The sequence below is a fragment of the Penicillium antarcticum genome, assembly GCF_028974205.1.
Source record: "Penicillium antarcticum strain IBT 31339 chromosome Unknown utg000007l_segment0_segment0, whole genome shotgun sequence".
NCBI lineage: Eukaryota > Fungi > Ascomycota > Eurotiomycetes > Eurotiales > Aspergillaceae > Penicillium > Penicillium antarcticum.
This window is the reverse complement of record NW_026695305.1, coordinates 21,658-47,235: the sequence shown is the minus strand read 5'-3', so window position 1 is coordinate 47,235 and position 25,578 is coordinate 21,658. Positions and strand designations below refer to the sequence as shown.

The following is a 25,578-nucleotide window of genomic DNA, read 5'->3' as shown; positions in this document are numbered from 1 at the left end:
ATGGGTGATGGACTCGCAATATAAATCGTAGTTGCTTACGGGCTTATTCACGGGGTTGCGACGGCTTCCATGTAGAAGCAGCCAGTCGTACATTTTCGAGCTAAATCTCTCAATTTCTTGGTCATCGTTGTTGCCAATTCACTTTGACTCTCGCGACCGTTGTGGATGTAGGCATTCTACAGTAGAGTAGGAGTGAGTGACCGAGGCTGTGTGCGAACTTGTCTGGGTAACCACCAGGGGACCATCGTGGTCATTGATGCCAAATGCCGCAGAATTAAACAACAAAACTGATATCTCTGTGGGGAATTAGCTAGCTTTCGGCATGAAATTGAATCTTATAAGCCTACAGATGAGGAGTTTCACTGATGAAAGTGTCATACTTGAACAGGGAGATACACCAACTTATGTCCATATGAAATATATATATCTCTATGTGCTGACGCTCTCTAATCCTCTAAGTGAGGGTATAGTAAAGAATCCTGGTCAAATTAGTCTTTTTCTTGGTAATACCTATGCAGTTAGGTCTATACTGTAGCCATTATTTTCCATGACTTTTATTACCAGGTCGTTGCCGTTGGATCTTGATATCTTGCTTCTGGGAGTAGTTGAACCCCCGGATGAGGCCGGGGAAAACGTCGGGCCGAGATCTGGGCTTACAGACTAACTAGAACATGCATAAAAAACAGACATTAATCAGCAGGGTTATGAATGCCAATGTAGTTGTGTGCATAGAAATGGGCTTGGTTGGGCTTTGCTGAAGTCTAGTGACCATCACTCAACTCCACCGCCTGGCCATATACCACATAGACCTGGCCGGAGGGTCCAAGGTCCGGACCCTCCACCCGCCAAGGGACCCTTTTTCATAAGGGTGTATAAAACACCATCTATAAGCAGAACATTGACTATTTAGGCCTATTTATGCCTCAGAATATTACCTAAGAGTGTCCAGGGTCAAAATTTGGACCCTCCTTGGCGTCTTGGCGGGTCTAAATTGAGGGTGAGTGCCAGGTCTAATACTGTTGAGATAGGTAGTTGTAATGTTCTTATTAGGGTTTCTATCAAAAGTGGGAAACCCGTCTATTTAAATGTACATCGCTAGTCTCGCCACACAAGCTTTGACCACCGTGATACTCAACAGTAAGCAGGAATATCCAGATTATTCGAATTCGAAATTCAATTATTTTCGAATATTCGACTATTCGATATTCGAAATCCACCCCTAATCGACAAGGCTGCAATATTCTACACCCAAGGCAAGACCTAGCTAACAATACGAAATCCTTGTCCGTCGAATCACCTCGGTCATCCTTCCCATTCTTCAACCCAAAAGGTGCATAGAAACCTGTGATCAATCTATTGAATAGCTTTCCTTTCCACATCAGTCAAAATGGCAGCCGTTATTCAATTTGCAAACAAAGTTGTCATTGTGACAGATGCCGGCAGTGGTACTGGTGCTGATACTGCTCTTCTTCTTGCCGAAGGAGGAGCGAAAGTTGTCATCGTTGGTGAAGAAAGGCCCCGCTCCGATCGGTCGAAATAAAAATCAAGGATGTAGGCGCGGAATTACTTGTCGCCGTGGCGGATGTCTCAGAAATGCACATGGTGGAAAAACGGGCGTACGGCACCGTGAACAAGTTCTGGGCATTTCACTATGCCGTCAACAACGCTGGTATCTCGGGTGCAAATTACGACCTGCCTAACCTACCCGAAAATGTTTGGGACGAGACAATCGCACTCAACCTCTCATCCGTCTTCTACTACACGAAGGAACAGCTTGCAGCTATCAACTAAGCCGGTGGTGGAGCAATTGTCAATGATTCCGAATATCTTGGCTCATCATGGCCTGTTCATGCGAGCTGCTTATACGGCAAGCAAGCGCGGCATAATGGGCCTTATATGCGTTGCCGCATTGTCTGAGCGACTCGAAATCAACGCATTTCAACAAGGGGCTATTGGAATTTCAACGGCAGAGACAAGCCTGGATAAAACTGCGCAGGTCGCAGCATTGGTTCGAAACGGCTTACAGTACCGAGGGTAGAGAGTGCGCCACGGCCATTGCATTCCTTCTTCCTCACAATTTTTCTTCCGTTATATGCGCACATCTCACCGTGGACGAAGGATTTCTCACCTGATCTCTAAACTGGAAAACTCCTCGCATTTCTGGTTGCCTCGGTATCTTATGCTGCATTTCGGTCTAGATAATGAACAGACTGAATTAAAGGACAGAGTCAAGCATGTCCTTAGATGTCAGATTGCTAAACTGTTTGGACAGGACCACCCCAGATTCTGCCTGTTAGACTTCCACCAATAAAAGGCCGACTATACTTGTGTATAACTACTCAAAAGCGAAAATTTGTAGTGGAACGGGTGTCCAAACTTTTGCTATGTGACTGTATATGCTTGAGCTCTACCAATTTCGCAGGCATCCGTACATGGGAGATAAGGTCATTCAACAACAACTACTGTCCATTGTTAGTTGCAACTTTTCTCAAAGACAAAAGATAGAATTAAACCATTACATTGTTATCAAGGCCAAATGACTGATGACTCGCAATGTGACATATTTGTTTATCTCACAGCCAGGATGTGGTTTTCGCATCGAAGTAACAGTGGGGAACTGGGGCTGTTATCCATTCCGGCGAGACCTTGTCATTTGCCAGCTTGACCACTGGTTTAAGTAAGTCAAATGTGCCCCATTCTCCTCTCAGCTTGGTCGTAAACTGTGATTCAGGAGAATACAAGTCGGGCCAAACTTTGTTCCAACCATCCAGTACAACCTGCAAAAGCTCTAGTACAAACATGGATGAGTCCATTGGGCCCCATTGAAACTTCTCATCGACTTTTTGTACCATTTCAGGAGAGTACAAGCCGACTTCGGGGCTCAAAGGATACGCTGCGGCGGCAGCAAGTGATGCAAAGACATGGTACGAGCCCCCCTTTCGTGCACGGTCACGAAGACCCATCATAGCTCCGAGCGTTCCGATGAGCCCAGTCATCATATCTGGGATAGGAAGCGAAGGGAGAACACTTGTGCCATCTGTGTGGCCCATCGAGCGCCCAGTCACATGGGAGCATCCTGAAGCAGCATCTCCAGTTTGCTGCCAACCTGGTCGACTAGAGAATGGTCCGTCTGGTCCGTAGCAGTTCTCCTCGACGTAAATAATACCTTTGTTTCTTCTACCCGCCATTTCTAGAAGATTAGAGATGCTTAATCCCTTGCTGGAAATCGCACCAGGGCGATAACCTTGAACAAAGACGTCGGCGTCATTGATGAGACCCGAGAGAACCGCAAGGTCGTCTTCTCTTGTGAGATCAATATCGATAGTCCGAACCCCTGCATTTAACGTGAGTTGAAGAGACTAGTTTTTTTTGGATTAGTGCTATCCAAAACGTGAAGTCAGTGAAAGGCAGAGCTTGGGACACTTACGTTGAAATCGGGCAGGCGGCTGCAATTCACGCGAATTACATCTGCTCCAAAGGCAGCTAAGGTGGTCCCGACAACGGGTCCAGCAATGACTCGAACCAGCTCAATCACTTTGACACCCGCCAATGGACGCTTGTCGGTAGAAGTATTAGGAATGGGTGTAGGCGGTGTCGGCATTGCATGGGCCTGGAACTTGTAGTTAATCAATGGATGTCGTGAGAGCTGCTTGCCCATTTGAGTAGCCCGCCACCCTTCTGGGGTATAACAAGTATTTCCACAGAGACCAAGCTTGATGTTTTTCATTTCGAGCTCATCCGCGGTGAACTGCTGGACGTGTTTGCTGATAAGTTCATAGGCGTCTTTTGATGTCTGGCACGGCGTTTCGGGATCTATTCCAATTACCTGGAGGACCGGGTCTGCATTCAGAGACCCATGGAGCTGATACCAAATGTTAGGGTCTTTTGTGGGATAATTTCCGGTGACGCGCATTCGAAGCGGTGTTGCAAATGCTCCCTTTTCGAAATCGGTTTTGTAAAGGTCACCGAGCTTTCCCTCATTCGCAATCTCGGTAAGGCTCATTCCGTTCCATTTGACAAAGCCGATAGTACCTAGCCAAAAAGCAGCATGATCGATGTTGATAACCACACGACGCTCGGGCCACTTTCCGTCTCTTTCATCCAGCAGTTCATTGGCGACAATCCCGCACATCGCATGCAAAGCAGCAGCAAAGGGCGGAGCCTTAATTGGTCCTGGTACTATCGGTTCCGCGCCACCTTCAAAGGTCACTTGGTCGGAAAGATCTGGGTCCGCGGTGAATCCTGGGGTAGTCTGCGCTAAAAGCTTGAATATGCGGCGAGCATCGTCAGGAATCGCTAGAAATTCACGATCCATGAAAGATCCGGGACCGTATATCTCTGCGCTAGGGACAGTCTGATGCATTTTGAGTCCCCTTCCGAGTTAGAACGTGTAAAAAGACAGAGCCCGAATAGGACAAGTGCACCTTTGTCTTAGGAACCGCGCTTACAATCGACAGGTGTTTGTACAGACTTATAAGACTCAGTGAAAAGAATCAAAACCCGGTGACCTTTGGAATTAAAACGGCTATGTGTGCTGTTCTTAGTTTCACATTACCTAGATAGGTAAACAAATACGGAAATAGCCCCGTGGGAAAGTGATACATAATACAGACCTTTCATTTGGAAGGTATTAACCCGGAATGTATTATTGAGCTTTCCGGGTAAGTTTACTGAAAAGGGGGCGGGTTAGAGCGGGCTTAGTATATTTTTCTTTTTTGGACTTTCTTGACATGACGGCGTTCTAGGCTGTCTGTGACATCATCCTTAGATATCCTCTAAGAAGACCTTTCATGATCTGAAAGGAAGGCTACCCCGGCCAGGGAATGGCTAAAAGTAAACTAGAATTTTTTTAAAAAAAAAAAAAAAAAGAATTTAAGCCAAGGAAGAAAATGACATTGGAAACGCCTTCCCGGCTTATTCTGATGGTGACGAAGCCACCTGTACGTGGTAAGATCACGAATTATCGCTATATACACATGCTTTGTCGAGTTTCCAAGCCTCTGGAGGCTTTGGTCTGAGGATAAGGTGTGTATCGATCCGGAGGATTCATTACTTTCCTTTACCTCTTCATGTATTGCCTCTTGCGGTTACTATCAATACAATTGACTGGTAACGACACAAATCATCTGCCGTAATTTTCTCTCCGGCCCTATTCACGAAATGCATGTCAAACATGGAAGCTAGTGATTGTTTAGCGGGACTTCGGAGTATATTTTTGCTGTGTTACAGACACTAGTCACCAACGAGGTACAGGGCCGCAACTATCTGATGAGCCACCGAGGACAATATGCCATCAACCACGTGCAACATCCAATACCCAGACATCTCCAGGGGAAAGCGAAACTACGATCATGGTTAGGGAGCAGGAGCATAACCCACCATGAGTTGGTCAATTCCCCGCTGTATACAACTTACGTGGCTCAACGCACTAGAGAAGTGCCACCACGGGTACGCCATTTCCGGTTACCCCTTTGCCGTCTACTATACTACGCCAAAAGAATGGGAGATTAAGTGGTCTAAGTGGATAGTAGTTTGGGAAGACTAGGCAGTCTACTCCGTAGGAAGACTGAGTGGTCGGATTGGACCGAGTGGGGCTTCTCCAAAGTGGAGCAAGTACATGTAGCGAACCAATAAAATCTTAGATTATCTGATATTTTTATCACTTCCCCGCTTCTGCTTTTTAAACGTTTAAACGTTTACTTCGTGCGTCCACAGGTGACTCCCCAGGTCGCTACTAAATTGCTCCTTGAAGTCATTGTATTAATTTGTTAATGCACCTTTCCACCACCCCCCGCCGTCTGTTACTATAGTATGACTGCCTAGAGAATTACCATTTATAGTAACTACCTTATGGAGATTCCTCGGTTATCATCACGGCGGTGGAGAGCTAAAGGCGCTAGCTTCTCACATCCATACTTTCAGGCAAAGCAAGGTATAATTAAATCATTATGTCGAACTGAGGGGTGGTATTTTACCACTAAGGACAGGGTTATTCATCAAGTACCCATTCCCTCTTTGTCTCTGTATGGTAAACGGGGTACGCTCGGCATACCAGCGTCGTAGCACGCTAGGAACGACTCCTGAGATCTGATAACACTTCAACAGCAAGATCCAGATAGAACAACAATCAAGGCACCTCAATGGGACACCTCAATACTAGCACATACCAGTATCCGTCAATCCGACACATTATCCTCATAACCCAGAACATAGTATTAGTAGTAGGACGGATAAAAAAGGTAAAGAACTTGCGTGGGTGTAAGGGTACTCGGAAACGCACGGACCTAAGTTCTGATGGTGAGTACAACAAGCGGAGGGCTAGATAACCGCTTAATTGAGAAACTCCTAGCGGCTATTGGTTACCCTTTACCGACAGTTATACATGAATCAAGTAGTGGTTACCGTCTCTGGGAAAGCTTCAAATAGAATATGATGTGTATCATAAAGCCCACGGTATAGGCTAGGCCCTATAAGCTGGACAATGAATTTGATTACAAGGTTGCAGACAAACTAATATTGTATGTCTCGATAAACGAAATATTACAGTGAAAGTCAGAGCCTTGTCTTTTCGTCTTTGGTGAAACGATATACAACATCACCAAACGCACTGGTTGGAAAGACATAAAACCACCTTAGATCCTCAGTACCTGTGTTTGCAACCCCATGGTCGGCATTCGGGGGAATAAACACGGAGCTACCCTTTGCAACGTGACTCTTCACGCCGTCAATAGTGATCTCCCCATATCCCTCAATGATATAGTAAATTTCGGCTTGCTCGTGGCGATGGCCACACAGATGTCCACTTTCCGGAGGACAGACTGCGATACCGGCACACAGATCCGAGGTAGATGTCTGAGGTTGTGAGAAGAGGGTGTGCCAAAATACGACGCCGTAAGAGTCATCTGTGAAAGATTCGGAGGGTGTGATCGATGTATACTTTGAAGGAATGACGATCGCTTTGGTTCCGTTAATTGACGACGACATTTCAATTGATTTTCCACTCGCACTGGTCAAATATAGAACAGGTCCAAGGCAACCACAGTCTTATAGTCTTACTTCAGGGATCCACTGAAGATAGAATTCGTTGATTGGGCCGATGGATCCCCGTTATAGGCAGGATTCGGTGCCGGGGAAGGGATTGGTTTCCTAAAGCAGAAAGATGTTCCCGACTACGACTGAGCTTAGCAGTAGGTACAGAACACGTACACGTTTAATACGTCCTGAAAAATGCCTTATTTATAATTGACGGACGTGAGTCGACGCCGCGTTGGCCCGATTTGAGGGTGACGTAAATTACGATAGGCGTCGTCTTACAGCTCAGCCAATACCCGTTACCCCATCTGTTTGTATTGCATATTGTAGCTCCACTAGGGTTACGATCCCATTGCCCCTCCAAACGATACTCAAAGGCAACTACAATATAGGCTAGCTTAGCACAGGACCTCTCTTGATTCACGGACATCCTAACCAATCACTGGCAATGCCAAGCACTCCAGCAGTTCCCCGCTAGTGCACGCCACCAATAAACATAGACCGTTTAAATACTCTCCCAATATTATACATCCATACTGTACACTACGGGATTTCGAACATTACTGTAAAGTTGCGGGGAAGTACTGTACACTACCAGGACGTACTGTATCGCTGCGAACAGAGGTGGTGACACCGATTTCCGGAAGTACTGTATTATTTGCATCCAAAAACGGGGAGGAGAGACTGTACTCAGAAGAAAAATTGTTGTTGTGTACCGAGCGGAAAGAATGGCGGACCCACATGCGGGAGCTCCCGAGCCCCCTGGCACAACCACGCAAGGAACGGCAACGACCGACGCGTTGGAAAACCCTGATTCGACAGCCGCGCCCCGGACCAGAAGACAGGCTCGGCTTAGCGATGGCCACTCTAACGCATCTCGCTCAATCACCAACAACACGAGCTCCGGAGACAACAGTGGGCGCGTCACGACTCGGGAGATCTGGCGGATGATTGACGGCTTGAAAGAAATAATCGCCTACCAAACCGAGCTTATCCAATCCACCAAAAACGAACTGCTTGAAGTAAAGCACGACCAGAACGTCCTCCAAACGCAGAATGAGAATCTCCACAAGGAAGTCCGAGCCCTGCGAGCACAAATTGACGCACTCCCAACCACACCCGGGGCAAAATCGTGGGCCGCAGTGGCAGCAAACCACCCGCCTCTCCAACCAACCCCCCAACGCACAGACAAGGATCGAAACTGCGTCCGAATCAGTACTCAGCGGTCCTTTGTGGATCCAAGAGACAACGACAAGAATGACCAAAACACCTTTGGACGATATCTCCCAACAGAGACCGCAAACACCTATATCCGAACGGCGTTGTCGAACACAGCGACCACACAAGACGCCCAGGTAGCCGGGGTTGGCACCACTAAAACTGGATATGTCATTCGGTTTAAGGACACAGTGTCGGCAGAAGCGGCCCGCAACAACATGGAATGGCTGCACGAGCTAGGAAACAACACAAAACTAGTCAAGGCGCGGTTTGGCGTCGTGGTACACCGGACCCCGACAGAGGACTTTGATCTAGAAAACGCGAACGCACAGGCGATCGAGAAAATCATGAAAGAGAATGACCTAAACGAGCCAGGACTCCGGATCGAGGAGGTGGCTTGGCTTAAGAAAAAAGACAAGGCGCTAGGGAAGTTTGCCTCCCTCGGCATCTGGTTCGACACCGCGGAAGGGGCCGACCTTTTGCTAGACAAGGGCTTCCTCGTCAGTAGGAGATTCATTGGCAGCGTGGAACGCTGCGAACTGAAAAGAAAGAGATGCTTCCGGTGCCAACGTTTCGGGCACTTCGCGTGGTCATGCAAGGAAACGCCTCGATGCGGACATTGCGCTGGCCAACACGAGCGGGAACGGTGCCCCCCGGGCGTGAGAGCCCGCTGCCTCGACTGTGGTGGTGAACACCCAACCAGTGACCGCCAGTGCCTAACACCAGCAATCTCTAACACCCAATGTTAGAGACAAACCTACGCATACTCCAGTTAAACATCATGAAATCGGGACCTAGAATGGAAGCGCTCATCAACGACCACCGCAGCCAGGATCTGGATATACTCCTGATTCAAGAACCATCCATCACTACCTATCAAACACACGTCAATCATAGCGCCTGGCGGATGTACCGACCGACTACCGAGACTGACGCAGGTCGGTTTCGCAGTCTAATCTACGTCAACCGAAAAGTCTCAACCTCTTCCCACCGACAGATCGCCTGCGACCACCCGGACGTCACAGCAATCAAGATCTGGACAGCCGACTCTCAATTTCTCATCTTTTCAATTTACCTCTCATGCGTTCCACTACTCACGCCGAGCGAGGCGTCGGCAGAACCAGTACTCACGGCAATCCAGAACACACTCACAGCCAACACCCAAGACGGCCAAAAAACAACAAGTGTCACCTTGTCTGGTGATTTCAACCGCCATCACCCGATGTGGGGCGGAAACCATATCCAACCGCGATTCATCGAAGACGCAAGCGAATTGATCAACTTCTTTCAATCGCATGGCCTACATAGCTGCCTACCACGGGGGACAGCGACATTCTGGCCCTTCAACGACCCAGGGAAGAACACCACTATCGACCAGACGGTAACGAACCGCCCGGACCTGCTCGTCAAATGCCATCTCTACCACGAAAACTACGGGTCAGACCACCGCGCAACGTACTCTGAATGGGACTTAAGATCTCAGCGGCAACCCGTTGCTAAGACAAAGAAGGCCTACGACCGAGCGGATTGGTGCAAGATCGCCCAAGACGTCCGTCGACAACTGGGCCCATGGAAGGAGGTGAAAACGAGGCCGGCGCTAGATGAGATAGTCGAAAGGCTCACAGAGGTGACTGCTATAGCGGTGGATAGATACACTCCCGACCTACGACCAACACCATACTCTAAACGCTGGTTCACCCCAGCCCTCAAAATTCAGCAGACCGAGGTCAACCAGCTACGCCGGACGTGGCAAGAGAGCTGTGCGGAGCTCGGGCGACACGACGTCCGCTCCATGACCCTCTTTCAAGAGATGCAGCACAAACGACGATTGTGGACCCGGACTATTGAGAAGGTGAAGGCGTCACATTGGAAACAGTTCCTTGACGAAGCCGGGGAAGGGAAGCTCTGGAAAGCAGCCACCTATATGAAACCACGAGAGGCCTGGGGATGTGTGCCGGCACTACACGTCGACACCAACGAGCTCATACAGAACGAGGACAAAGCGCAGGCCTTCCTAGACGCTTTCTTCCCACAGATGGACGAACCTCACGAGGACCTCCCTACCCAGGCACCCCTAGAACTCCCGTGGCAACCTATAACTGAGCTTGAGATTCAACGATCTCTCAAGGCTGCAAAAGGATCTACCGCACCTGGTGAAGACGGCTTGCCGACACTGGTGTGGAAACAGCTATGGATGCACCTCAAAGTCTACATCACGGGTATTTTCACCGCGTCGGTTAGCCTAGGATACCACCCAAAGCGATGGCGGAGCGCGAAAATTGTGGTGCTACGGAAACCCAAGAAACCAGACTACTCGGTCCCTGGGGCCTATCGCCCAATCTCACTGCTTAACACGCTAGGCAAACTTCTCGAAGCGGTGATGGCGCGACGACTGTCGTATCTCGCCGAAAAACACGGTCTGCTACCGGACACCCAGTTTGGAGGACGTCCAGGCAGAACCACCGAACAGGCCCTTTTGGTCCTCTCCAATGCGATTGACCGGGCGTGGTACACACACAAAGTCGTGACGCTGGTGGCGTTTGACTTGAAAGGTGCTTTCAATGGGGTCAACAAAGTGAGCCTAGACGCCTGTCTACGGGCAAGAAGAATCCCAACCACGGCGAGAAAATGGATCGCGAGCTTCATGAGCGATCGTCACGCTAGCATAGGATTTGATGACTTCCGCACCGAGACCACGCCACTGGCGAACGCGGGACTAGCACAGGGCTCGCCTCTCTCCCCCATCTTGTTTGCATTCTTCAACTCCGACCTAGTCGACCAGCCTGTCAACGCTCACGGCGGAGCATCCGCCTTCATCGATGACTACTTCCGCTGGCGAGTAGGCCACTCGGCCGAAGAGAACCTAGCCAAGATCCAATCGGAAGACATTCCCCGTATTGAGGCATGGGCCCGTCGAACGGGGTCTTGCTTTGCAGCCGAGAAAACCAAACTGGTTCACATCACCAGGAAAAGACGCGAACAGCTTCAGGGTCAAGTGATTATGAACGGGAAGGCAGTCGAACCGTCACCCTCAGCCAAACTGCTGGGGGTGGTGTTCGACCAGGAGCTTCGCTGGAAGGAACATGTCCAGCAAGCGATCAAACGTGCAATCAAGGTCAGCATTGCTTTGGGCGGGCTGCGGCATCTACGCCCAGAACAGATGCGACAGCTCTACCAAGCCTGCGTGACGCCGGTCATGGACTACGCGTCGACGGTCTGGCACGATCCTTTGCGAGACAAGACCCACCTACGACACTTGAATACAGTCCAGAGAACCACATTGATCCGCATCCTATCAGCTTTCAGGACAGTGGCCACCACGACTCTGGAAGTAGAAGCACATATTTTGCCAACACATCTCCGACTCCGCCACCGAGCGCAGAACACCATCGCAAACCTTCACACTCTGCCGCGCGACCATCCGATTTGGGATACACTCCGGCGAGCCCAGAAACGTAGGAACAACATCGGGTCGCACGCTCGGTTCCCACTGGCGGAAGCCCTGAAGACTATGAACCTAGAAAGATTAGATGAAATAGAGACGATCGATCCACGACCGCTGCCACCGTGGCGAGCCGAGTCTTTCACGGATATTGAGTTCCGGTCAGACCGAGAGTCGGCAAGACAACAGGCGGATATGGTGCGGTCCACATCCGCCATCGTGGTCTACTCGGATGCCTCGGGACGTGAAGGACACCTAGGCGCTGCAGTCGTTGCACTCGACAACAACCTAGGGGTCATCGAGTCCCAGCAGGTCCAGGTGGGACCGATGGACCGGTGGTCGGTTCACGTAGCTGAGCTGATAGGTATTTTCTACGCTGTCAGTACAGTGTTCAAGATTAGCCACCAACGGCCTAGAACGGAACATAATGGAACAACAACGGCAACGATCCTCTGCGACAGCAAGTCAGCGTTGCAGGCGATCGAAAACCCAGGAAACAAATCAGGACAACGCACCATCCACGCGATCCTCCAGGCGGCCGCAGAGGTTCAAGCAAAGGGAATCGCGCTCCGCCTCCAATGGATACCCGGACACTGCGACGATCCAGGGAACGACGCAGCAGATCGGTTGGCCAAAGACGCGGCAAGCCCGGGCAAAACACACCCCTTCCGCCCTTTGCTGACAAGGAAGAGAGCGCTTATCCGGGACAAGATCCGCGCTCAATGGGAGCGGGAATGGAAAGCATCCACCAAAGGCGGTCACCTGCGAAAAATCGATAACACTCTACCGGCGACCTACACCAGGAAGCTGTACGGGAATTTGCCCAGGGGCCGGGCGTACCTGTTGACACAGCTACGCACGGGCCACAATTGGCTATCCACCTATGCCAAGACCTTCGGCTTCCGCGACGATGATCAGTGCGTGTGCGGCGCGCAAGAAACAGTCACCCACGTGCTGGTGGACTGCCCAAATTTGATGGAAATCCGAAGGGAGCTAAGACGTGAAGCTGGGGACGCGTTCAACGACGTGTCGAGTCTGCTGGGAGGCTCAACCGAAGGTAGGAGAGGTAAGCCAGACATCGTGTCGCGGGCTAGGACGGTCAAGGCCGTACTAGACTTCGCTGAGGCGTCACAAAGATTCAAAAGTCGCGCGCCATGAGGGCAGCCTAATAACTTAAACGGCACCTGGGCCACGATAGGCCTTGACGAGGCTCCAAGTTCGTTTTCAGGAAGTGGGACATTACACGTGTACATACAAGGATATATATAGTTGTTGTATCCTGTATATCGCCAAAAGCGAGAGGTCAGGGTAAATGATATCATCCATCCATCCATCCCAATATTATAAGCGTTACATGTTTTAAGTAGTTCCGTACCTTTATTTGCAAGACTTTATCCTCAATGTCTCTTGCGGGACGAGCGTCCCCTGGGCTGCCCAACTTACCCGTCCTGCTATCATCCGCCATGCCTGCTTCTTCTACGTTTTGCGCTCAGATTCATCGCACCATTGAGCCCGCTCTGCCAGTCCCTGTTATAGTTAGCTGGCAGGATGCTCTGTTGCTTTTGAGAAATAGTTCAACTTTGGAGGCCTCTCTTAGGTTACCCACAATTCTTGCTTGCCAATTATTCAGCTGGCGGTGGTCTGCCCAAGTGGAGATGCTAATTCGATTCATTAAATATATATAAGCTTTCAATTAAACCCTAAGTTTATTGTACTAGGGGACAATTGGCCAAGTCATATTTACCTCGTAGATAGGTAATCATGTAATCTTCTGTGGGGATTGGAAAGATGAGTCAATTTTTGAGCAATATCAGACGATTTGAATCATGGCCCACCTTGTATTCTACGGATTGGTCTGTTATATATTGCGATAGTTTTATTGGTTGTGGAGGATTGAATAGATATTACATACTTAAAGTAGACAGAAGTAATTTTACTTATGCAGGTTATATTCGGTCCCACCCTCTGCAAATACAACGGCAATATGCGACATGCAGGAGTGGAAAGAAATAGCGAAGACACTACAAGAAAGCGTAGTAAAGTTCGCCGCCGATGCAAATAGGGATTAGAATACAAATATGGAAAGAATTCGAGTATAGCACTTTGCCGGGCGCATGCAAACGAATGGACAAATATCCTAGATAACTTTAAAGAGAGAACATCACTAAAGTTCTGTGTAATGATGTTGTTTCAGCCTTGGAAGCGAGCGATCTTCAAGCCTACTCTGTCGATGAGCCTGAGCCTTGGTAAAGTGTCCATGTGGTAGAGCGTCTATGGGGGGAAGAATGACATTTGTTTTTCTGCTATCTATTTCTGTCTTCCCTAAGGAGATATAAGGCCTATACTGCCAGTGAACTCTCGTTAGGTTAGTGACGAGGGCTAACGGTGCACGCTGTTGATACATTCAACGCATTTGATAACTTAGCATGTGGTTATAAATTCCCCTAGTTTGTCCTCACTCTGTGTAATAAGAGAGTAATAAAAACTGCTCGTCTCCAGCTTTCCATCCCTCCCAACCCACGTAAAATCGCTGCTGTACACACCTCCATATTCTCCCTACAGCGTTCGACGTTCACCGATGCAGGTTTTAGTCACTTAATGATTCACGTATCTTGCAACCAGTCGCACTAGACATCGACGGCCAATCAAACCTCAAGTTCACCACCAACTCTTCTATCTTGGCGCAGGGAGCACATTTCGGTTTCAAGGCAATCTTTCCGTGCTGGGGCGCGGGTGTGGGGGGATGGCACTACTACCATGAAGTATAAGAACAATTTATGTGCCCTTGGATACCGACAAAGTTCCTCTAATAAAATAAAGGCACTGAGGGAGAGGACATTATTGGCTATGTGCTTAAACTGGCCGCATTCAAAGACATCGGAGAAGGGAACAACCATTCCTGCGACCTATGTGACGACGGAGCCGGTGGAGTCTTTTGTTGGCCGCGAAAATGATGTGAATTGGCATACCCTCTTGTCCCATCCCCATAGGTGTCACCAACTTCCGATCTTTCTGTCGGTATTGCAACATGCCCTCCTGCTACGGGTTATCTACGCGCCCATCGTCATACGCAGAGCGAAGTCTACCACATCTTGGAAGGGGAGGGGAAAGTCACAATTGACCACAAGTCTAGTATTGTGAGCAAGGGTGCTACCGTTTACATCCCTACGAATGCTGAGCACGAGATTATCAACACTGGGAAGGGAGAACTCAATTGGCTCTATGTACTCCCGACAAGTTTGTTCAGTGATATGGTCTACCGTTTCTCAGAAGATGAAAAAGCGAAACTTTAAGCAAAATACGGAGGATTTATCTCGTCCATTTCAGACAAAAAAATCAAACTCCCTGCTTTTGTTGCAGAACCTTGACATCGCTATCTATGTTGAGTGTCTTCCCAGCCTGCCAATCACGATGGCCCGTTCGCTTCCAAATTTGTTCAGCCCCTAGTAAGATAGAATCGCCTTCAAGGGCCTTCTTAATGTATAAGTATAAATAGAGATTACGGCTAGTAAAAGCTACCAGCCGGGAGCCTCAAATGACATGAAAGAAGTTATCTGGGTGAAGAACTATATCTTAGAATTGTTTTACTTGAAAGATTCAGCGCCTCGAATATCACCGATTGACAAACCAGTCTTTCCAATATTTCCCCCACTCTCGACAGAACGGTGAGCTTCTCGAACACCATCTAGGGTCAGCCCAAGTCGACGTGTTAGGTGACAACGAATTTTTCCAGAGTTCAACAACTGGCCCAGTTCTTCCAGAATCCGGTGGTGAGACTCCACATCCGTTCCATATACAGGCTTGGTACCAATCAAGCACCATATGAATGACAAAGATTTTGCCATGAACTCTGTGCCGTACATTTTGGCCTGACCTTGTACAATCGAGCATACCTTGCCGAATGGGGCACAAACTTTGGCACATGTGTCCATATATTGGTCGGTAGAATGCGTGATGAAAATATACCTAAAAATATGAGTCAGTCGTATTCTACAATGAACAGTAAGATAAACGCTTACTTCACAGGAACATCAAGATTGAGGTTCTGGATTTGCTTCACCACATCTTCCCTATGATTGATGACATGCGTTGCGCCCATTTTCTTCGTGTAGTCAACACTCTCCGGGCGGGAAGCGGTCGTAATCACAACTGGTATCTCAAGGTAGTGGCGTGCTATTTGACTAGCCATGGCCCCAACGCCTCCTGCTCCGTTGATGATGAGCACTGCTGCATTCTCCCGCTTCTGAATTTCCATTTGTGCGACGAGTGCTTGATATGCCGTGATATACGTAAGAGGCAGCGCTGCGGCTTCGGTCATGTCCAAACCTTTTGGTTTATGGCCCACAGCGCGCTCGTCCACCAACTGAAGTTCTGCATTGGATCCGTGTCTGACTGGACTACCGGAAAAGAAAACCTCGTCACCCTCACTGAAGAGTGAGCAGTCGGGACCCTTTTTTTCCACAATTCCCGCGCCATCAAATCCACAAATTTGATATGGGCGGGGAACATGCGAATAGTAGTCTAGTTCTGGTTAACGTCAAATATAACTGACCATGCGCTTCGATACATACCGGGGTAATCATCATATTTACCAGCGCGCACCTTCATATCAATGGGATTGACAGAACATGCCTCGATCCTAGTTTTATCAGAATTTGATGGTTTGCCGCATCAACCGCCATACATACCTTACTAACAAATCACGGCCCTTGGGTTCCCCGGGATCAGGAACGCTTCGAGCTTTTAGATTCTCGATTGGCCCATATTCGTCAACAACGATAGCCTTCATGGCGAATGGAAGACTTCCGTTCAAATAAAAATTGCTAATCGAACCTGATGATGTAATCTTGCGTGTCCTTGAAAGGAGTTATAGAAGTGAAAGGTGCAATTAGAAGTTAGACCCATTTATATATACCGAAGCTTTGATAGTAACTGCTAGCCAATATCATAATCATGTTCTAATGTGAACGTCATGACTATATCTTCACTACTTGGTGTTTTGGAGCTCAAGCAAGTTTTACCATACTCAACACAGCGTTATCACTGGTGAATACACGAGTACTTATGTCATGGTCTCATGTTGTGCTTATGTCATGGTCTCATGAAACGTCATAATCCCTGCTTAGTTTACCTGATAGAAACCAATTACAACCTACATATGATTCATGGGCCCACTTTTCTTAGTACTGCCGTACTGCCTAAACCATCCATCCAATCATATCGATTACACGTCCGTCTTATTTTGGTAATTTCCTAGAAAGGAAACTTACTTAAAGAGGTAACTTACCCGAAAAGGTTAAATTTATCTACAATGTGATTGAGAACTACTGGCACTAACTATAGAACAGCTCCAGATGGTAAAAAGAGGCCTATTAGAGTTTCCAAACTGGGGAAACTGTCTATCTCGCAGATCTCAGTGCGCTCAACAATGGAGAAATCTACTGGCTATATGTTTTTACCCCGTGTTCTGTCTGCTATAAAGATCGGGGTCCCTAGCGGTTGAATGTTGCCTTCAACTTTATTCAGAATTCATTACGAACTGGCCGCAATCGAACTTTTTACTTTTCAATATGACACATATTGCTCCAAGCCCCGAAATATATGGCCCTGGGTCCTTCACTGATGAAAGTCCCCTGCCCGTCCCGGACGATGCTCGGCGAATTGTCAACATGCCGGCTCAAGCAACACCAGGGTTCACTCAAGACTCGTATAAATGGGAGTCTGTGATCTTTGACGGAACTGCAGACCCAATCGTTCCGGGTCCTCTCAAATCACCAGCTATGGCAGCTGCTCTGCATGGCATGTGTGGTGTCGTGGCGAATGAAACTATCCAAGACCATGATAATAAAACAAACCAGGCCCAGGCGCAGATCATTACTCACCATGCTTCTTTGTGGCTGGGTACGGTCGATTTTGTCAAGTGGAACCGAATTGATATGGCCGAGCTGGGCAAATCCGGTAAACTCACTGAGTTGTATATAACGGCAAATTTTGAAAAGGGGGCTTTCTCAACTTCACTTCGCGTCCGAACCACGGGTCACTATTTGACCAAGATGCCTGGGGTCTGGTATCACTGCACGGATCTCTTAATGCCTACCCAGTTCTTCAGGCTATTGGATTGGATCCCGTTTCACCTTGCTTTTCCTCGCAAGAGGCTTACGATTTGATCAGCAAGCATGTCCAACAGTTCAGCGCGGATGAGCTTGAGATGAAAATTATCAAGATTGGACTCTGCGGGAATATTGTGTACACTCCCAAAGGACGGTGGGAAACAGAGATGAGCAAACAGCTTTCACGCCATCCCCTGGTCAACTACAAGCCCCAAATTCATGCCATCCCGACTCTCCCCCCCCCCTACTGCTGTTCCCAAGGTAGCTTGGGACAAGCGCCCTCTTGCTGGAGTTGAGGTAGTTGAGCTGGTTCGGATCATCGCTGGTCCTACAATTGGAACAACACTGGCAGCCTTTGGGGCCGATGTCATTCGTGTAAACTGCAGCCGACTTCCGGATATCAACCTAAGACCTGCCTCTCGGAAAACGCTCCATTTATCTGCCTAGGGGTAACCTCTTGAGTTTGAATTGAGTAGTCGCTTCAGCTCACCCTGAATGCGGGGATCCGTACTATTGACATTGATCTGACAAAGAATGGAGATCGAGAACATTTAATGAGATTGATTCGTGATGCCGACGTCTTCGTCCAGGGTTACCGACCCGGTGTTATCGGCAAGAATGGGCTCAGTCTATCCCACCTCTTGGAAATGACCGGGAATAGGGGCAAGGGCATTGTCTATGTCGAAGAAAACTGCTATGGACCGAATGGCAACAAGTTGGAGATGCTGGGTCAGGTGCATCTTACGTCACAGCAAAATCAATGGGGTGCCCCGATGGCACCGGCATCCTTCCTGCTATGCCTATTCCTGACATGATGCCCGGGCTTATAGGCGCATTGGGGACATTGATGTCCATTCGTAATCGAGCACGTACCGGGGGTTCATATCACGTTTTCGCGTCCCCTGTTGCAGCTGCGGCATACCTTCTGGATCCCAGTGTCAGCTTGTATCCTCCACAAACTGTTGAAAAAGTCAGCCAAAGATTCAATTGGGAGCGGACGGACCCTTCCATGTTTGTCTGAGAGCTTTTGGAGACTGAGTTGAGGGTTTGGAAAAAGGAATACCAAGATCTCTACTCTCACGATTAGTCGTTTACTACGACTCTAACCGGAGACTGGGCAGAGTTTGATCTGCTTGAACCTGTGGTCAGTCTGGGCGATGCGAAAGCCAGCCCACAATGGCTGACGGCTCCTGTTCCAAACTATAGGACAGATATCGAGTGCCATAAAGCCAGCCATGTAGTAGATCTGTGGAATCGTGTCCAGGCGGGCTTCAAGTCTGGAGATATGGGTCCGTGGTTGAGGAGCTGTGGCCACGAGACTTTAGATCTAGGCCCCGTGATCTGGAACAGTTGACTAGAGGCCGAGTACTGTGTTGAGTATCACGGTGGCTGAACCTTACGTCAGGGATTGGAAGTGATATAACCGCGTCCGAGACCGCGGACATTAGTCGATCGGCTTTCTGCTGTACTGTGCCCTCTGACGGAGTGGCGGCCAGGGTGCTCGCAATTCTAGCATTAATCTCGTTCCACGGCGCGTTTTTCAGAAGAAGTCGTTCCTGATGCTCCGGGGCTGACCACGATGCATCGAACACAGTCTCGATCGTCCTGTGATCCGAGCCATGTTCAGTCCCGTGTATTACACATTTGGTCATTAGGTCTGTCAAATTGTCAGAGGCTAGGACGAGGTCGATGGTCGACTCGCAGTCCCCGCTCTGTCCCCCACCGTGCCATGTTTTTGTACATCGTTTGAGCAAGCTGCTAAGAGCAAATTCGATCATGAGGTCAATGATTGGGTCCGCTTCGCCCTGTCTTCCCAGGGACACCTCGTCTCCGCCCCAGAGTTGGTCATGGCGGTTGAAGTCTCCCATGATCATGATATCCACCACAGCGCCCGTGTCTCGTCGCACCTTTAAGATTGCCTTTCTTAGGTGATCGCATGCGTCTTCTAGCGCCGAGGCCTCTCCGCCTTCGACGTAGACCGATGCCATGAAGATCAGCCGTTCGGGTAGCCGGACGATCGCCGCTGTCAGATCCGGGGATTCTATAGCCACTTGCTCCGCTTCTATGTCTTTATTCACCCAAAGCATGCTTCGGATCGCCCATCTGCCTTCCCTCCAAGTGGAGGGGACCATCTTCGTCCATCTGTGGTGTCCCATCGGGGTGGTCAAGAGCCGGCCCTGGATCCTCCTCGCCTGGGGTTCCTGAATCGCTAACGCCACTGCGCCCTTGGTTTCTTCGTCGTTCATCAAGCTTTCAAGGACTGCACCCTGCTTCCTCACATTCAATTGGATCATTCGAAGTGGTTTATTCATGACGTGATGGGTAGAGCTTCCGGCAGTTCTTGCTAAACGATTCATGTGGCCCACCGCACGGAACGCACTTTGGAACCCCTTGGTCGCAGCGACTGTAGTGATGGCCCTCCGTGGCGCATTTTGCGCACTTTTGGATCTTCTTGCATTGGAATGCCTTGTGACCAATCTCTTGGCAGTTGTAGCATTGCACCGGTCGTGGTCGATATTCAAAGACGCTGGTTGTCCCAATTCCCCTCCAACGTGGAAGTATCCGTCGGCCAGGAGCCTTCGCGCGTCAGTGCCTTTGGTGAGGTACACGACCATTGATCCATATGGCTTCGCAGCCTCCTTGCTGCTAAGCCATGTCATCTTGGCGACAGTAGTTTCATTCTCCTCACCAAGGGCGGCCGCTGCTCCTGTCAGAATGTCATGGTTTTCACCCAGTACCGCAGCCCTCTTGACGCTGTCGACCTTGATCGGGTAGAGCTCGTCCCGGAGCACCCGGGCTCCCCTCCCGATCTTTGCTTCCGCCACTTCCTTGACCAGCTGGTGCTCGGCTTCATCGCGACACGCGATCCTGATCCGGTTGGGGTCTCTTGGACTGACAGTAACCGCGCGACAGCGCCAGTGAGTGTGATCATCCATCGTTCGGATCTCTTTCTCGATTGTGGCCCTGATTGAGCCTGCCCATTTCTTCTCGTTTTCACTTTCGGTCACAGTGACATCCTAGTAAAAGTCAGTAGCCAAACTTGACATTCCGGTATTCCATTCACCGTCCAGTAATTTCGAGGAAAGGAGGATTGGAAAATCCGTCGGTCGCCTTGACGAGAGTGGCGGACAACAGCAATGTGTACTACCTCTAGTCCCACCCTCTTTAGGATTCTTGATAGGAGTGTAGGCATGGTCTCGCGAGTAAAGAAAGGACTGCAGATACAATAGAACTGAAATGATATTTAGTAAGCTATCCGTGCCTGGGAACAGCTGTGTGCGCTATGATAAACTAACAATCGCTGCTCTATAGACTTATATGTATATTGGCATGAGCAAAATTATGGTCATCTGCGCCATCGGTAATCTCGCCGTGGCTTTTTCTCGTGTCTCCGTGACGATCACTTCGCCAAGTCGACCTGTTATTTAGCCTTGCACGGGAAGACAACAGCGTTTTCTTTTTCGGTTTCGTCCAGCGATCAGGTCTTCAACGTAAAGGCCACCCTGGCCCGCAGAAACCAACGTCTGTGTACAACCCAGCACCACCTTTGTCGCGTGGTCGACTAAGGCAGTATATAAAAGATATGACTGTGTTGGTTCGCTTGCCCTCTAGATAAACTAAGACTACAGAACTCGAATCATTCGGCCACCATAGTTCTAGGACGTATCTGACAAAACCCATTTCTCCCTGGGCTCAATCAGCCAAGTCATGGATGCTCCTGTAAGTACAATACCACTACAGTATCTCTGACAAGACTCTCCTAACTCCGACAGGAAATACTTTGTATTCTTGCCGCACTTAATTCGCGGGAAATTTGCGCAGAGAAAAGCCAGGGAAAGCTCGACCAAGACCTGACCACTACGCGGAAGGCCCTGACGCAGGTCACCGACGAGCTAGAGCAAGTGAGCAAATTGGCTGATCTTATTTAGAGGTCAGCCAGCGGATGGGAGCTGTAACGGACTATCTTCTGAAAGAACACAGTATCCAATAAGTTCCCGAGGCTCAGAGTCATTTGAGGTCATACTCAACAGCGTGGTCGAGAAAACAGACAGAGGCACAGAAGCCCAAAAAGGATACAGAAACGGTGAACGTCGGCTCGAGAAGCAATGTTCCAGGACCCGCAGAAGTAGGCAGCTAAGTTATACTTGGATAACGGTCAGCCAATGTGTAAATATTACCTACATGCTAGCCGTTGGGTTCCCTGCGGGCGCGCGCGGTTAACCCGTTCTGTCAACGAGATCGCACTCTGCACTACATAGCATGACAAGACAACTCGCTTTATTCCTTCGATTAAGGAAGCATAAAAGAAAGCTAATCCTGTTCTGTTGCTTGTTCCTGGAAGTCAATCATCTCGGTGTATGGCATAGTACAATACACCCTCCTTTGGTAGTGATGAAAGATCGAAAGCATTTTTCCCGTGCCCGGGCACTTACGCGAGAGTTAGAGCGGGCACTGGATAAATTCGAACCAGCCCTTGCCCCAACCACATCGCAAGCCATGCCGGCGGCTGGTATCCTTGGACCCGCGTTCGAATGTGACCGTGCGCGGAGGTCGACTGCCCCATCTCCAGAGATGATGCCCACTCAAAATCTCAATCAAGGCAAGGGTGGTTTAGAGTATTCAAAGGCTGGTAGGTCAATCCGGCAAGCATTGTGCATCGTTTCAATATGTATACATTTTGACCATTCTTCTTGAAAACAGGTGCACGGGATGGTGGACAACCCTCGTTGGCGGATTCTGTCGACGAGGCCGCGGAATGGCTCGACCAACTCTGTCATGTGTAATTGGTGAAGGATTGAGCTGTGCCGATGGGGTAATGAGGATGATTCACTTTTGTTGTGATATGAGGCTGGTGCAGATCAGGAACCAAGCCGCACCGTCGGAATTAGCTCCGAAGTCTCTATACAGACGACCAAACTGATTGGAAATCAACTTGGCTCATTGTTGTATATATAGGCTCATGTATCCCTCTGAAATAACAAGCCAATTGGTACCTCTGAGCTACAATACTATATATCTGTGAGTCTGCGGGACATTCAGCCGTTCGATTCATTTAAAAGAACTAGCAATACCAAGTGGCTTGATTGACTTTATTTGATCTGTTTACTGCTTCAGACAAATTCCTGTTACCCATTATTTCCTACCTTGACCACCGTAAGGTAGCGTGACCATGAAATCCGTATTACCGCCACACCCAGTCAGTCCTGAGCGGGCAAAGCACCTCGAGCGCAACCGCATCGCCGCCAACAAATGCCGCGAAAGAAAAAAGAGAGAGAAAAAGCAAATCGAGCGCCGACTCAACGAGAAAACCGTATAAAAAGAAGACCTCCTGACACAACTGAACTGTCCACGAGAAGAAGTCTGGGACTTGAAAAACATCATCTTCCAACACGCCGAATGCGAAGACCACCAATCAACACTCAACTACGAAGAATGACCCAAACCATCTCACATAACCAATTTTCTTCCAATTTGGTCGCTACGGAGATGAGCCCATCGCCGACAGGTTCAACGAAAACGTGGTCGAATGAGTCGGTCGCAGACGAGGGAAACTTGAATATCAATATGATCGACCCGGGCGCATATGATCAGAATGGTTTGACGATCTTGCCTAAAGGTATGAACGACGTGTTATACGATAATAATGGTCGGCAGATTCGATTTTCGACAACTTTATTGAGGACAGCCTGTACACGTAGGAAGCTGAGGGGGCGTTTTGTTATTTAGCGATGATGTGTACAGTATACAAATGGGCTCTTAGAGCTGAAACTCATGCCTTGAAGGAACGAATCTACGAATCGAACAATTTTTCTGCAAGGATACTGTTTCCAGATCTCATGTTCCCGTCTTCCCCCCAAAGTAAGAGTGACCAAAGGTCAAATGAGAATTTCGGGACTCCACGGAAGTCTTTCACATTACGATGAAACGTATATTGTTCCGGAATGCTAAGAAAAACCTCATAATGGGTACTTGAACGCGTGTCACAGGGAAAAGGAATAGTGGAGGATCACCTGTTGCGCGACGCGAGAAACATCCGTCTACTAAGCTCCAGATTTATAAGCCTTAAGTCAACAAGTGGCATTGTGTGGAACATGCAAGATTGTTAGCCCTGCGAATCCTGGGATCTCTGAAAAAGTATTCACCACGCTTGTGATGTCACCGCGATCGCCCGTACAACTATCCAAGTGTTGCTCTGTGATTCTCTTTTTATCTTCATTTTCTTTCCAATTATTTTCTTTTGTTAAAACCCTTTATTGTTTTTTGTATTATGGCATTTCTGTTATTTACTTATCCTGATGATGCCCGCGGCCCTTCCTACGTCTCCCTAGCTGGCTTCTATAAACAAATAATGGCAACGTCATCTCTTTTGTGAGGCTCCAAATTTTGCGCTCCTAGGAGTCGGCCGCACAACTTCCCAAAAGCCCACCAAATCCATAAGTATTTCGAGGCTCGCGAAAGCTATGTTGGTTGCGCCAATTTCTCAATCGCTCATATCTGTGAGGGTTTCACGTATACGTAGATGGGGATTGCGTTTCGTAGATGAATAATCAATATAAAGGAAAGCTATAGTCGACTCTAGATACAAGACGTAGCGCGAGGAAGCAAAAGAAAGGTAGCTTCCTCGCGTTCAGGGGAACCCATATACACCATGTGGGTCCCGCGCAGATCATTTCTCCATGCTTCATGTATATCTCTGACAATATCTACTCACATTCCCAGAAACTCTAAGAGTTTACACTAATATTGCTGCCTGAAGACATACCAATGATAAGTAAGTGGTGCCACTCCAAATGGATAAATAGTTAAATCTCCATCCGTTTAGAAACAATCAACTACCTCACTTTCGATTATTCATCCGTCTGTCCTAATTCGCAAACTACACCTCTGTACTATAATAATTTCTCAATCGGAGTTTCGTGTTTTGAGAAACGTCAACTACAGTAATCCTAATTTAGATTTTCACCTACAACGACTGAACCCAATAAGTATCAATACTCCCACTGCACAATTCGGGAAAACAGCACAGTGCAGCGTCCTTGCCTTTTCAAATATAATCTCGGGAAGACGGCAAATGAATGAGGAATCAAACCTATGGATTCGCTCATCGTGATTGTCCTGGACAATGAACACCAATGACCCTTGGCATAGCATAGACTCACACACACACACACACACTCACACACACACACACACTCCTGCCGGTACCAGTGAGTTATTCTAGAATCAATAACTACAGGGATACTGATGAAGACCATAGAAACGGTGATTCCAGTGTTTGGTTCGAGACCCCCAGATGCTGGGCCAAGGACCAGGATAAGCCTCGAGGATGCCGTATGTGACTCTCCTAGCCTCTATGTAACACGGGCAAAGACTTATGCTGACCTATATATTAGGTGGTTCAAGCAGTCGATGCAATTAAATTCCTACGAAAGGACTTTCTTGTGCCTGACAGGGAAAGGGGATAGCTATGAAAGCCCCCACTTTGCAATTCAAAAACGGTATTTCGATTTCTAAGAAAAAAAGAAAACATGATTAATTGCAAATTATGTTTTTGTTCATCCCAGTAGTTTTTGTTATTGTTCCAATCAGAAAATACCACTAAAAACCCTGACCTGAATCACCGGGGCACATAACATAGCTTCATCGAATACAGAAAAGTACAGAAAAGTACAGAAAAGCGAGGTTTCGCAAAACACAAAGGCAAAACCTGTTGATATCCGCTTGAGGGAGAAAATTGGTTTTTATTTGAAATGTTTTGTACAAACCAACCACCCA

General features: G+C 48.4%; 8 protein-coding genes across 8 annotated transcripts; 4 read left to right on the top strand and 4 right to left on the bottom strand.

The window, feature by feature from the left end:
* Positions 1-1,387: 1,387 nt before the first annotated feature.
* On the top strand, positions 1,388-1,791 carry N7508_007300 (uncharacterized protein; the record flags this gene model as incomplete). Its single annotated transcript, XM_058465364.1, has 2 exons — positions 1,388-1,505; positions 1,556-1,791. 2 exons carry the CDS (start codon positions 1,388-1,390, stop codon positions 1,789-1,791), a joined length of 354 nt encoding a protein of 117 aa, XP_058317766.1.
* Positions 1,792-2,573: 782 nt separating this feature from the next.
* N7508_007299 (Succinate--hydroxymethylglutarate CoA-transferase) lies at positions 2,574-4,363 on the bottom strand (the record flags this gene model as incomplete). Its single annotated transcript, XM_058465363.1, has 2 exons — positions 2,574-3,359; positions 3,428-4,363. 2 exons carry the CDS (start codon positions 4,361-4,363, stop codon positions 2,574-2,576), a joined length of 1,722 nt encoding a protein of 573 aa, XP_058317765.1.
* Positions 4,364-6,552: 2,189 nt separating this feature from the next.
* On the bottom strand, positions 6,553-6,984 carry N7508_007298 (uncharacterized protein; the record flags this gene model as incomplete). Its single annotated transcript, XM_058465362.1, has 1 exon — positions 6,553-6,984. The coding sequence occupies one exon, from the start codon at positions 6,982-6,984 to the stop codon at positions 6,553-6,555; it is 432 nt and encodes a 143-aa protein (XP_058317764.1).
* A 7,555-nt stretch (positions 6,985-14,539) lies between these two features.
* N7508_007297 (uncharacterized protein) lies at positions 14,540-14,985 on the top strand (the record flags this gene model as incomplete). The annotated part of the gene is made up of 2 exons (XM_058465361.1): positions 14,540-14,647; positions 14,683-14,985. 2 exons carry the CDS (start codon positions 14,540-14,542, stop codon positions 14,983-14,985), a joined length of 411 nt encoding a protein of 136 aa, XP_058317763.1.
* A 291-nt stretch (positions 14,986-15,276) lies between these two features.
* N7508_007296 (zinc-binding alcohol dehydrogenase family protein) lies at positions 15,277-16,481 on the bottom strand (the record flags this gene model as incomplete). The annotated part of the gene is made up of 4 exons (XM_058465360.1): positions 15,277-15,658; positions 15,712-16,213; positions 16,264-16,331; positions 16,381-16,481. 4 exons carry the CDS (start codon positions 16,479-16,481, stop codon positions 15,277-15,279), a joined length of 1,053 nt encoding a protein of 350 aa, XP_058317762.1.
* Positions 16,482-17,262: 781 nt separating this feature from the next.
* Positions 17,263-18,617, top strand: N7508_007295 (uncharacterized protein; the record flags this gene model as incomplete). Its single annotated transcript, XM_058465359.1, has 4 exons — positions 17,263-17,650; positions 17,692-17,956; positions 18,012-18,177; positions 18,279-18,617. The coding sequence occupies 4 exons, from the start codon at positions 17,263-17,265 to the stop codon at positions 18,615-18,617; spliced, it is 1,158 nt and encodes a 385-aa protein (XP_058317761.1).
* A 456-nt stretch (positions 18,618-19,073) lies between these two features.
* On the bottom strand, positions 19,074-20,995 carry N7508_007294 (exonuclease/endonuclease/phosphatase family protein; the record flags this gene model as incomplete). Its single annotated transcript, XM_058465358.1, has 2 exons — positions 19,074-20,819; positions 20,867-20,995. The coding sequence occupies 2 exons, from the start codon at positions 20,993-20,995 to the stop codon at positions 19,074-19,076; spliced, it is 1,875 nt and encodes a 624-aa protein (XP_058317760.1).
* Positions 20,996-22,299: 1,304 nt separating this feature from the next.
* On the top strand, positions 22,300-22,586 carry N7508_007293 (uncharacterized protein; the record flags this gene model as incomplete). The annotated part of the gene is made up of 2 exons (XM_058465357.1): positions 22,300-22,432; positions 22,504-22,586. 2 exons carry the CDS (start codon positions 22,300-22,302, stop codon positions 22,584-22,586), a joined length of 216 nt encoding a protein of 71 aa, XP_058317759.1.
* Positions 22,587-25,578: the final 2,992 nt, after the last annotated feature.